Source organism: Macaca thibetana, chromosome 6, assembly GCF_024542745.1.
Source record: "Macaca thibetana thibetana isolate TM-01 chromosome 6, ASM2454274v1, whole genome shotgun sequence".
Classification (NCBI taxonomy): Eukaryota; Metazoa; Chordata; class Mammalia; order Primates; family Cercopithecidae; genus Macaca; species Macaca thibetana.
The window spans coordinates 137043990-137056846 of NC_065583.1; the positions used below are offsets into that span (position 1 = coordinate 137043990).

The 12857-nt window shown below is 43.6% G+C and overlaps 1 protein-coding gene and 1 pseudogene across 2 annotated transcripts in view; one reads left to right on the plus strand and one right to left on the minus strand.

The window, feature by feature from the left end:
• UGT3A2 (UDP glycosyltransferase family 3 member A2) overlaps window positions 1-10412 on the minus strand; it is a 28619-nt gene extending 18207 nt beyond the window's left edge. The window contains exons 1-2 of one of the 2 annotated variants that reach the window (XM_050794516.1): window positions 10244-10412; window positions 7800-7901 (exon numbers count right to left, since the gene is read on the minus strand). In XM_050794516.1, coding sequence (XP_050650473.1) covers window positions 7800-7901; window positions 10244-10337 — 196 coding nt within the window. In that variant the 5' untranslated portion in view covers window positions 10338-10412. The remainder of the gene's footprint in view (window positions 1-7799; window positions 7902-10243) is intronic. The other variant, XM_050794517.1, reaches the window with a different exon arrangement.
• LOC126957093 (periphilin-1-like) lies at window positions 4638-4966 on the plus strand (annotated as a pseudogene).
• Window positions 10413-12857: the final 2445 nt, after the last annotated feature.

Sequence of the window (12857 nt, forward strand, 5' to 3'; positions counted from 1 at the left end):
AGAAGCTGCTCCACAGACTTGTTTTGTTTTGTTTTGTTTTGTTTTGTTTTTGTTTTTGTTTTTTAGACAGAGTCTCGTTCTGTCACCCAGGCTGGAGTGCAGTGGCACAATCTCGGCTCACTGCAACCTCTGCCTCCCAGGTTCAAATAATTCACCTGCCTCGGCCCTCTTTGTAGCTGGGAATACAGGCACGAGCCACCATGCCTGGTTGATTTTTGTATTTTAGTAGAGACAGGGTTGCACCATGTTGGCCAGGTTGGTCTGGAACTCCTGACCTCAGGTGATCCGCCTGACCTCCCAATGTGCTGGGATTATAGGTATGAGTCACCATGCCCGGCCTAGGATCCACTGCCTTTTAGAACAGCAAGACCACCAACTAGTGTCTAGCTGTTCACCTCATCATCCTTTTAATATGTTGCCTCTGTAATGTGGACCATTAAAATCTTTCATCTGGCTGGCTGGCTTGTAGGAATACCCTGTCAATTATTTTACTCATTTACTTCTTTTCGTTTATCCTTAACTCAGTGTGCTTCCTCTGTACCTTGCTGATCTAAGTAGCAACAATATTTTACTTCTATTCCTTTTCCTTTTGATTTCAACCTGTTTCTTTTGAACAAGAATAAATATCTTTTCAGGGTCATTTTCTCATTCCTTTTCACCAGGTCTGTGAGATAGTCATGAGCCTCTATTTATGTTTATTTGCAGAAATTGATATTTTATTTTATTTGTAGACTAGTCATTATCTTGTCCTACCCATCTTTTCCTTTGTTTGATTCATTTCCTTTTCCTTTGTTTCATTTCCTTTCATATCCTAGGATTACAGGCATGAGCCACCATGCCCAGTCTGCACATATCTTTACAAGATAGTTTCATCCACATATCATTATGAGATAGTTTTATCTTGATTGGTGCCCTCTGCCATTATGGGTGAAGGAATCCATGAGACAGACACCTAATTGCAGGACAGTTCTCAGGGTGGCCTTGGGCTGACCCCGTTTTCCTTTCTGCTTGTCACTTGTAGTTATCAAGAATAACTGTAGAATGAGCTGGGAATGTAACACTCTGAGATAGAGAGGCACTGGGTGGAATAGCCCAGGCTTTGTTACAGTGTCCACTAGAAACAGGATGCCCTTCAACACTTAGCTTAGCACATCATGTTTCTCCAGGGTATAAAACCCAAGGTGGTCTGCACTTCGTGGTCCTTTATCTGCATTGCAAGTGGGGCATGCACAGTTGAGACTCCATTCATCCCAGGCAGCTTTCTGAGCCTTGGAGGACCAGCTCACAGTGAATTTTAGGTTTCAGTTGCTGTCTGCATGTAAGTAGTAAATCCACTTCATGGAATTTGTTGCGTTATGTGGGTGTTTTTTCTTAGCAGACTCAGGCAAGTTGGTAACCAGTGCACACCAAACCTGCTTCATGCTAATCTCTTCAATGAGCTTTCTGTGTGACTGAATACTCTGACCGTTTAATCCTTCAGAGGCAATAGCAAAAGGCTGTCCAGACATACAATTGGCTTTCTCTACAAGACAACAGGATACACTGCTTTCCTGACGTTTGAATTCCCTAATTTTTAAATATTTTCCATCCTAATAGACTGAGAATTTCCAAAACCATAAAGTCCTCGTTTTCTGCCTCATAGTTATTTTCTCAATTTATCTTTCCTCTCACATTTTACTATAGACAGTAAGAACACTTGAACATCTACATTTCTACAAAAAGTCTGTGTATGATGATTTATAGTCTCTAAGACAACACAGATTTTCTCTATCATATTCCTTCCTTCCTTCTGAGCAGAGTTCTTAGAATTCCCAGTCTACTCACAGTCTGTTCAAAGCAATCTAGGCTTTCCCTCTTATGCTCTTGAATAGTCTTCTAGTCACTGTGTATAATCCAATTGCGATTCCAGATATTGATGGATTGGAGCAGTAGTACATGTGAGTATTAGAAACCTTTGCTTCTTCAGTGCCTCTGATGTCATTTACTAAAGTTGCAAATAAATAAACAGTATGGGAAAGTGTTTCCAAATAAGGAGTTAATAATTGGCTCAAATGTTTCGATTCATTAAATGGGGCATCTGATCAGAAATAATAACCCAATCATGTGTTTCCTTGTTTGCAGACCTTCAGCCAAGCTCTATGGATGAAATGAAAAATGGGAATTCTGTTTCAAAACTTCAGAGACATCCATGATGAGGGAATTATTAAAAGAAACTCTAGACTCCTAATCCTATGAAAAAACAGAAAGGATCGACACATTCCTTGAATTGTTTATAGATTTTGCTGTGCTTATATTTGTTAAAGAGTAAAAGGTCTGTAGCTTTCAGTAGTTTCTCTCTCTCTCTCTCTTTTTTTTTTTTTCCTCAGACTGGGTCTTACTTTATTGGCCAGGCTGGAACGCAGTGGTGTGATAATAGCTCATTGCAGCTTCGGCCTCCAGGGCTCACACAATCCTCCTGCCTCAGCTTCCCACGTAGCTGGGACCACAGGAACATGCCACCATGCCCAGCTAATGTTTTATTTTTATTTTTAGTAGAGATGAAGTCTCCCTATGTTGCCCAGGCTGGTTTTAACTCCTGGGCTCAAGTGATCCTCCTGCCTCAGCCTCCCAAAGTGCTGGGATTACAAATGTGAGCCACGATACCTGGCCAGTAGTTTCTCAAAGTTTATTAGAAATGCCATCATTAATTTTTCATCTAAATTTTATTTTAAATCAACTGAATTTAGTTACAATTTTTGAAATTAAGAAATAATTGTCTTAAAATGAAAATACTACAACTATTTAATCAGATATCCAGTTTAGGCAGATACAAAGGCAGCGAAGAATATGAAAACAAATGTAAAAGATACTAAAATGGTTTTAAGCGGGGACTCAAAGATATTTGTATACCAGTGTTCATAGCAGCATTGTTTACAATAGTCAAAAAGTGGAAAAAACCTAAATGCCCATCAATGGATTAATGGATAAACAAAATGTGATATATCCATAAAATTGAATATCCAGCCATAAAAAAGAAGGTCTAACACACATTAAATATGAATGAACCTTGAAGATATTATGCTAAGTAAAGCAAGCCAGACACAAAAGGACAAATATTGTATTATTTCACTTATATGCTGTACCCGGAATAGTCAAATTAATAGAGAAATAAAATAGAATATGGTTATCAGGGGCTGAAGGTAGGGGAGTTGTTGGAGGCTGAAAGAGTGAGGGTCGAGATCAACTCAGTATACCACTGGAGACTATATGAGTAAACAGCAAACTGTTTCTCATAATCACAGAATGTTGGCAAACTCAAACTGTGTCTGCCACCCAGAAGGAATGCTGAGGGCAGTCATGCCCCAAGTACAGTGTTTCTTGTGATTAGGCAAATCTGAAGCCTGTTAGTAATAATATGAACCTGTGATCAATCAAGCAGCTGACCAATCGTTACCTCCTCCTCCACTCTTTCTACCCAATAAATACAGAGTGTTGTGGAAGCTCAGCAGCTGCCTTTGCTCACTAGAAGTGGAGCGCTCTTTTCTTCTTCCCCTGGCCCCCTTCTTTATAACAGTTTCTTTTGTCTTAGGTTTTCATTTCTATGGTTGTCCTCCTTCATTCAGTCTCGTAATGACAGTCTCAAGTAGTAAGAGTAATGTCTCTCGTAATGATAGTAACAAGTAGTAATTGTGGCAGTCCACCACAAGTGGCTCCTGAACAGGGATATTTTAAATAGGGACATTCAGGGACAAACAGAGACCTGAAGAGAGCTGCAGGGACAAATAGAAATAAGTAGGGATAAATAGAAATAAATAGAGATAGAGACAAATAGAGATAGGTAGGGAAAGACAGAGACTTGCAGGAACTAACAGGGACCACAGGGACAAATAGGGATAAAGACTAGCGGAGACTAGCAGAAACTTGCAGGAACAGATAGGGACACATAGGGTCCTGTAGGGACTCGAGCAAGGAAGGTCTGCTGGAGCAGAAAAAAACTAAAGCCCAGAAAAAATTAAAACCAATCAGATGAACAAAAAACCCCATTACAAGTCTGCTGGCAGCAACATAAGGTCAGTGCCCTAGAGGTACGAAGAACGGGAAGTTTTTGAATCAAAATAACATGGGGAAGAATTTGGTTATTTCTTTTCTCTTTTTTGTTTGGAGTTTGGTACGTACCATCTTTTTGTTATTATTTCAGGGTTTGAGAGAATTTTTTGCCCCACCTACAGCACCTATTGACGGTGGTGAACAGGAGAGGGAGGATGAAAATTGGCTTGTACCATCTTCTGTGGCTACAGAAAGGCTAACTTTAGCTTTGGCTTTCATGGATTGTAAACATGTGCTGGCACCTGTGAGATGTGCGGAGGACTTGGGAGGTTTTCTCGGAGCTTAAGATGTGGGAACTGAGCACGAGAAGGATAAGCCTCAGATTTGCTTTCTCTGTGTCTTCTGTTAATCAGAAAGAGCCTGTTGCTCCTTAGCAGTGGAAAGTTTTACCCCGCAGCAATCAACCAAAAGAGGCAGAAACTGCATTGCAGCTTGTGGAGCAGATGCTTCAGCAACAGCCTGCCTCCTGGCTACAGCTACAAAAACCTTTGCTTTTGTTTTGGTAGATTTACTAACGTGGGGACCAGGGTATGTTTGTGTTTTCACAAAGAATGAACAAACCATGTGGGTGCTCCCAAGGTGTGTGCGACCATGGAATGGGAGACTGGGGGGACCCATGGATTCCAAACACAGGCCTGGTTCCCCCAGTACAAGCCATGAGCCAGTTGAATCTGAATGTGAAGGTGGAACGAGGACTGACTGGAGTCACACTCACATGAACCCCATGACATGCAGACAGATCAAGAAAACCACACAGGAAGCTGAGAAACTGTTAGAGCATCAAGGTCAGGCAAAAACCCCTGATTCCATGTTTGTGGCCATGCTGGCCGTGGTTTCCTGTGCATCTGTAAGATCAGCTGGACCACCAACCGGCAATTGAGGGCTGCACAGCCTGTAATTGCCTTTCTCAATTAAAAACAAAAAGGGAGAAATGTGTGAGGACTGTGATCAACTCAGTATACCACTGGAGACTATGTGAGTAAACAGCAAACTGTTTCTCATAAATGCAGAATGTTGGCAAACTGACAAACTGCGTCTGCCACCCAGAAGGAATGCTGAGGGCAGTTACACCCCAGTTACAGTGTTTCTTGTGATTAGGCAAATCTTAAGCCTGTTAGTAATAATATGAACCTGTGATCAATCAAGCAGCGGACCAATCGTTACCTCCTCCTCCCTGTTCATTGTACCTGATAAATACGCCGAGACGGGTGGATCACGAGGTCAGGAGATCGAGACCATCCTGGTTAACACGGTGAAACCCCGTCTCTACTAAAAAATACAAAAAACTAGCCGGGTGAGTTGGCGGGTGCCTGTAGTCCCAGCTACTCGGGAGGCTGAGGCAGGAGAATGGCAAGCCCGGGAGGTGGAGCTTGCAGTGAGCTGAGATCCGGCCACTGCACTCCAGCCTGGGCGACAGAGCGAGACTCCGTCTCAAAAAAAAAAAAAAAAAAAAAAAAAAAAAGAAGGTTATGGAAGTTCAACAGCTGCCTTGGCTCACTAGAAGCAGGGAGCTCTTTTCTTCTTCCCCTGGCCACTTTCTTTATAACAATTTCTTTTAAGTTTTCATTTCTACCTTCGTCCTCCTTCGTTCAGTCTCGTAATGACGGTCTCAAGCAGTAACAGTAATAACTGTCATAGTGATGGTCTCAAGAAGAGTGGCTGTCAGTCACAGGGAGTCACTGTTTAATAAGTAGAGTTCCACTTCGTGATGATGACAAACTTCTGAAAACGGATGGTAATAATGGTTCTACAACAATGTGAATGTCCTTAAAGCCTCTAAACGGTACATTTGAAAATGGAGCCAGGTGCGGTGGCTCACTCCTGTAATCCTAGCACTTTGAAGGCCAAGGCAGGCAGATCACCTGAGGTCAGAAGTGTTCAAGACCAGCCTGGCGAACATGGCGAAACCCTGTCTCTACTAAAAATACAAAAAAATTAGCCAGGCGTGGTGCTGCACGCCTAATGGCGCCCGCCTGTGGTCCTAGTTACTTGGGAGGCTAAGGTACAAGAATCGCTTGAACCTAGGTGATGGAGGCTGCAGTGAGCCAAGATCACGTCACTGCCCTCCAACCTGGGAGACAGAGCGAGACTCTGACTCAATTTAAAAAAAAAATGGCTAAAATGGTAGATTATATGTTATATATATTTCACCACAATGAAATTTTAAAATTTAAATGAAAAAATGTAGATTAAAAAATGGTTTTGGCCAGGCTCAGTGGTTCACACCTATAATCCCAGCACTTTGGGAGGCCAAGGCAGCAGGATTACTTAAGGTCAGGAGTTCGAGACCAGCCTGGTCAACATGATGAAACCCCATATCTACTAAAAATACAAAAATTAGCCGGGCATGGTGGCACACGCCTGTAATCTCAGCCACTTAGGAGGCTGAGGCAGGAGAATTGCTTGAGCCCGAGAGATGGAAGTTGCAGTGAGCCAAGGTCATGCCATTGTACTGCGGCCTGGCCAACAGAGCGAGACTCTGTCTCAAAAAAAAAAAAAATGGTTTTAGAAATCTGAACAATAACGAGGACTGATGTTACCTTCAAAGGTTGAAAATATCTCAGAATTTTCTTCCGCAAAGATGCTTGCTTTTGAGTTTTTTTTCTTTTTTTAAATTATAGCTTCAGGGGGTGCACGTCCAGGTGTGTTGCCTGGGTGTATTACATGATGCTGGAGTTTGGGCTTTTCCTGGAGCAACACTTTCATATTGAGCAATTTGGAGCATAAAGTCCTAATCCACCCAACTCTGTTATCAAGCAAGTCTGTTAAGTTCTCAGGGTTTCTGTTTCCTTGTGGATCAACAGAGGAGTTCATAAGATGTATGAGCTTCATTTTGGCTAAAATTCTTTGGATTCAATGACTCCATTAAGAACATCTGAAATCACTATGCACAAACTTGTGGGCAGCCACTTATTTTTCAAGAATGCAAAACCATCTCAGCCATAGACTCCTAACTTAGCTACATAAATAAGGGGCTCCCTGCGAGAGCTTACTTACATTCCGATATCATAAAAAGAGGAAAAGTAATCTATAAAAAGAAAAGTGATTCTTACATGTAAGAAGTGTTAAATAAGGCTGAATATTTCTGTTCTATCTATATACAGAGAGTCTTTGAGATGGAGCCTCACTCTGTTGCCCAGGCTCTAGTGCAGTGGTGCATTCCCAGCACTGCAACCTCTGCCTTCTGGCTCAAGCAATCCTCCACCCTCAGCCTCCCAAGTAGCTGGAATTACAAGTGGGTGCCACCATGTCAAGTTAATTTTTGTATTTTTTGTAGAGACAGAGTGTCCCTGTGTTGCTCAGGCTGGTCTCAAGTGATCCACCTGTCTCAGCCTCCTAAAGTGCTGGGATTACAGGTGTGAGCCACCTTGCCCAACCCTGTTTAATATATTTTTTAAGCCATCTTATTAAGTAGTATTTGTTAAAATAATCCATAATAATGAGTGGATGGTTGCTTGGGATGGAGTAGAGGTCAAGTAAGGGGAAAAAAATATGGGAGTATGGAGTGTCAAGTCCTCGTAATTAGAGCCTAAGAAGCTTTTTGGCACTTTACATACATACACACACACACACACACACACACACACACACAGGCTTTTCATCCTTCCAATTGAATTAGAATTTTAAAAAAAATTTTGCTAAGCCTTTCTATGCAAACAATATTTTGCTCTTTGCTTGGAGTAGAAGAAATCAAGAAAAGTGAGAAAAGATACCTGGCATAAAAGGACCTCTTTTGTGGTTAAGCATGGTGATATTATGGCCGTGATCTTGAAGAATCTGAGAAACCCGGTCCATCAGTAGATAATGGCTTCCACCTAGGAACAATGCACAATTTCAGTTCTGGAATGATGAGAACACCGTGTCTAAAGTCGATAGTGATCAATCCAGGAGAGGAAAGGTAGGGGAACAGGAAGTGGATAGTGAGTGGAGGAAGATGAGTTTTGCCAGTCTCCTCATGTCCCTCTGGGTAAAACCCAGCCCACTCACCCAGAGCACGACCACCCAAATTTTTACCTGTGGCTCTGGTCCATGAGAGATTGCCTCTTGTGAATCACAGTATCCATGTCAGTGTAATGAGTTACTATGTGCTTAGGCCATGGGAATTCCTCATCCTGAGGTACATGTACATTTTAACTAAGGCCTTATGGAAACACAGAGTCCAAAAGAAATCACAGCATTGGTGGAAATACAGGTATGGTGTTGTACATATGAGTGTGAATAGTTCCTAAAAAACAATGAGAACTGTTTCTGGGATCCTGCTCTTTGGACATTTATGCTGCTGTAGGAGATAGAAACCTTAAGAGATCTGTCCAAGAAATCATCACTGGAAGGGAAGAAATGAGGGACTACTACTTAGAATCCAAATCTTTAAGATTCTAATGTATTTGGAAAGGATGTACTTAATTTAGGCCAAACAATGATCAAGTTCTAATTAAGACATTTGAGGACAAATGTGGGGCCCTTGGGGTGGGCCTGCTGGATCCTGGTTGCACGACAGACTAGGGAATCTCTGATTCCAGAAAAATCCTACCATCCTAAGGAAAGAGAAGCTTGATCCTCAAAAGAGGTACAAGTTCCATGAAATCAATGTCTTCTCAGTGTATGTTCTAATACACAGCCTTTGCTTGAATCTAAGGTTCTCAGCAGCGGAGAAAGGAAGATCAGAAGAGAAGGTAATGTAATGGTAAATACCAAAAGTTTGGTGGTGGAGGTGGAAGGGAGTAGAGAAGTAGTGTGCAGCTCTCTGCATGACTCAGTTTCCTTATACCCAGACTTGAATAGTCTAGAGCAACAAGCGATGTATAAAGTACAAATCTACAACAGATCTTGCTCAAATTTTAATCCATGTAAGAACAGGAAGCCAGGAAGAAGGGGTCCCCACAGAAAGAGCTGTTAGTGGTGGATCCTGGGGAGTCCGGTGGCTTTCTTGGGCAAAAATCGGGATTCTAGCACCTCAGAAACGACACCAACTCCTTCTTGGAGCCTGAAGAAGGAGGACGGTGTACTTTCAAGAAGTTAAGAAGCTCTGTTGCTTCACTGAGACTAACACTCAGAAAGGGGGTGGGGGGAGTCTTCAAATGGACTTGCACTGTTTCTTAAACAGTGATTTTTGAAAATCCCCAGTGAAAAGGGCTTCAGAGTGGAAGTTGTGGTGAGCGTGGTCTTGCAGTAAGAAAACCCTGAGTTAATTCCTCATGGGACATCAGGGAGGCCACATGTGCTCTTAAGGAAGGCATCCTCCCCATCCCTCAGTTGCCCTCTCAGGAAATCAAAATGGGCACTAAATTAGATGATCTGTGGTTCCCCCCAGTTCTAGGAGCCCTGATTTTCTGTGATAAAAGGAATCCATTAGAACCCACTGTGGGTTGAAATAAAATCTTGGGGAAGCTCGATCCTGGGATGATCCCTTTATGTTCATATATGCTTCTCTTTTATATCCTATTCCCTTTGGGGTAAAAGTAAAAGAAGTAAAACTGAGACCCAAAATGCTGAATTAACAGTTCCATGAATCCCTCAAAAACGGTCAGCGGCACAGGTAAAAGGAAGGAGACTCCAAAAGATCCGAATGACCTGGGTCCTCTCCTCAGACCTGGGCAGTTCTCCAGGTTTCCCGTGGAGGAAAACACTCCACTGGCCTTGCAGCCATGAAATACCTGCCTGCGCCACCCTGGCTCCGGACGCAGCTTCACAACATTTGCAGTGCTGCCCTCAGGAGCGCCTTTCCCTGGTCTCCAAGAGCCTGAAAACGCTCACCACCGTTTCTACTGGAAGCTACTGTGCACCCACACACACGCACCCTCTGGAGCTTAGGATGAGCCTCTGAAAGTCCCACTGCGCTCTGGAGAAGGCAGCCCAGGGTCTCAAACTCCGGGATGAGTCTCAAATTTCTGGCCCCGGCCCTGCGGGATGGGGAGCGCTTCCTGAAGAAGAGGGAGAAACGGAGAGTGTCTTTTCTCCAAAACTATCTTCCCCACCTCAGCAACAGAGGCCCCTCTCTGCCCCACAGCTGGATGGGCTTCTCCCTCCTCCAGCCGGGTCCGCAAGCCCAGCCTGGAAAATCGCCTGGATGACTCTGATCAAGCGCCGTTCGCTGGAGCCCTGGCAGTGCGGGTATCCGGGACGCGCCTGTCTGGGAATTCTCTGGCCAAGCACTCACCTACTGTAGATACTGTCAGGATTTTGGCAGCCTCTGAGAGCAAGACCCCAGAGAGAAGGAAGCCCACTAGAAGCAGCACCCGCTGCCCAGCCATGCTCACTTCCACAGAAGCCGCGGATCTCAGCCTGGGCTGCGCGCCCTGCGCCGGGCTAAGGGACCCTGTGCACCTCAGTGCGCCAAAGGCACTGGGTGTGGGAAGAGGTGGAAGTGAGGATCCTGCCAGTCTTCTCTTCTGTGCATCCCCTCTTGCCCTCTGCCCCTCCTCCCTCGTGCTCCATTGGGTAATCTATCCTTGCTCTACCAAACTACCAGCAGTCAGTAGGAGGGGTTGGTGAGTCCATCCTTAACCCTGCTCTGTCCGTGTGATCACAGCCCTCCTGCCTGGAAAATCCTTACTGTGAGCCAGGAATGGCAGGGACCTCAGTAAATCGCGCTGATGAACGCTCTATCTCCATGAGACCCATCTCTCTTTTGCCGAGGCTGTGTGAATCTACCTACTCTAGTTCCCTTCTGACTGCCTCTACTACCTCATACTGCCAGCCCCGTGATCTGTTTCCTGAGAGACTTACTTAAAATCTTGAGCTGACGTTCCAAGCCCAACACCTCCCTGGAAGGGGATCCTCAAGGGAAATCAATCTACCATCCCTGGAGTCTACCTCTTAGTGTCTCTTTAGAAGGTAAGAGAGGCTAAAGTCCTACCTCTGGAAGTCCAGGTCTGTCCCTGGAGGACTGAAATTCAAAAGCTGACACTATCATTCCGAATGAGTATCCTGAAATAGGACTGGTGAATCTTTCCGTAATTTCCAAGAGCACACGCTGAAGACAGGTTGTAATTCTGCCTCCGTGCAATGTCAGCCCCAGTGAGGGCAGGGATCACTAGGTCCGGTAGCCCCCTTTACACTCTCTATCCTCAAACTCTAAGACTTCCTTTAGGAAAGGCTTTCAGTGCACCTCTAAACAAGCAGAGGAATCCTTGGTTGCAATGGGTCCTTGAATTCTGCTTGTACTGTTCCTGCCTTCTTCAGTCTATAGGTGTTATTTCTTCTCATTGGAATTTAAAGCATTACATGCCTATGCATTTGTGCATCCCTCACCTAGCCATACCTACTGTGGAGGAAGAGAGAAGAGAGGAGAGAGAGAGAGAAGTGTGGGAAGGGCCAGGTTTACCAGACATCACAAGGCTCCAGTTCGTCTTATTCTTGTACTTTTCATAATGCATTAGCAAAATAAAGGATTTGTTATCAAACTCCAAGATTTTTATTTATTCAACAATTATATTGATAGTATTTATTTATTTATTTATTTTTAATTTTTTATTTATTTATTTATTTATTTTTTTTTTGAGACAAAGTCTCACTTGTCACCCAGGCTAGAGTCCAGTGGTGCAATCTCAGCTTACTGCAACCTCTGCCTCTCAAGTTCAAGCAATTGTCCTGTCTCAGCCTCCTGAGTAGCTGGGATTACAGGCGCCTACCACCACACTCAGCTGATTTTTGTATTTTTTAGTAGAGATGGGGTTTCACCATGTTGGCCAGGCTGGTCTTGAACTCCTGACCTCACAAGATCCACCCGCCTTGGCCTCCCAAAGTGCTGGGATTACAGGCATGAGCCACCACGCCTGGCTGATAGCTATTTATTATGCCAGGCATTGTTCTGCCAGGCAAACTGATACTAAACACACTGAGAAATAAAATATATAGTACATTAATGGCAAATGTTACTAAGAAAAATCAAATGGAAAGAGATATGAAGAGTCAGGTATCAAATTCGTTAACGTTTTAAATAGCATGATTCCAATGGACTCTAAAATATTATAGGAGTATCAGAGATATTTGAACCCAAATTTTGATTGTATTAAGTAGTTATTGTTGCTTTGCAGAAGAGTTCTATGTAATTGTGGTTATAAACATCTTATAAAGAAATTCTGGCCAGGTGCAGTGGTTCATGCCTGTAACCCCAGCACTTTGGTAGGCGAGGCGGGCAGAACATGAGGTCAGGAGTTCAAGGCCAGCCTGGCCAACATAGCGAAAAACCGTCTCTACTAAAACTGCAAAAATTAGCCCGGCATGGCGGTGCATGCCTGTGGCCCCAGCTACCCGGGAGGCTGAGGTGGGATAATTGCTTGAACCCGGGAGTTGGAGGTTGCAGTGAGCCAAGATCGCGCCACTGCACTCCAGCTCAGGAAACAGAGCGAGACTTTGTCAAAAAAGAAGGAAGGGAGGGAAGGAAAGGAAGGGAGGGAAGGAAAAGAAGGGAAGGAAGGGAAAGAAGGGAAAGAAGGGAAAGAAGGGAAGGAAGGAAGGAAGGAAGGAAGGAAGGAAGGAAGGAAGGAAGGAAGGAAGGAAGGAAGGAAGGAAGGAAATTGGCTCTTAAGGTACATTCTGAAGCATTTACAGATTCAGTCTTATGATTTCTTAGATTTGCTTCAAAATAATAGGTTGTGGGGGTAAACAAGGTTAAATGTGGGTGGCAGCATAAGAAAAGAGAATTTGCCAGGAGTTAATAATCATTGAAGCTGAATCCTGGGCATAAAGAAGCTCTACTTTTGTGAATGTTTGAAATTTTTCATTAAGATGTTTTTATAGTTCTTCCACTATAATTCTATTTTTCCTTG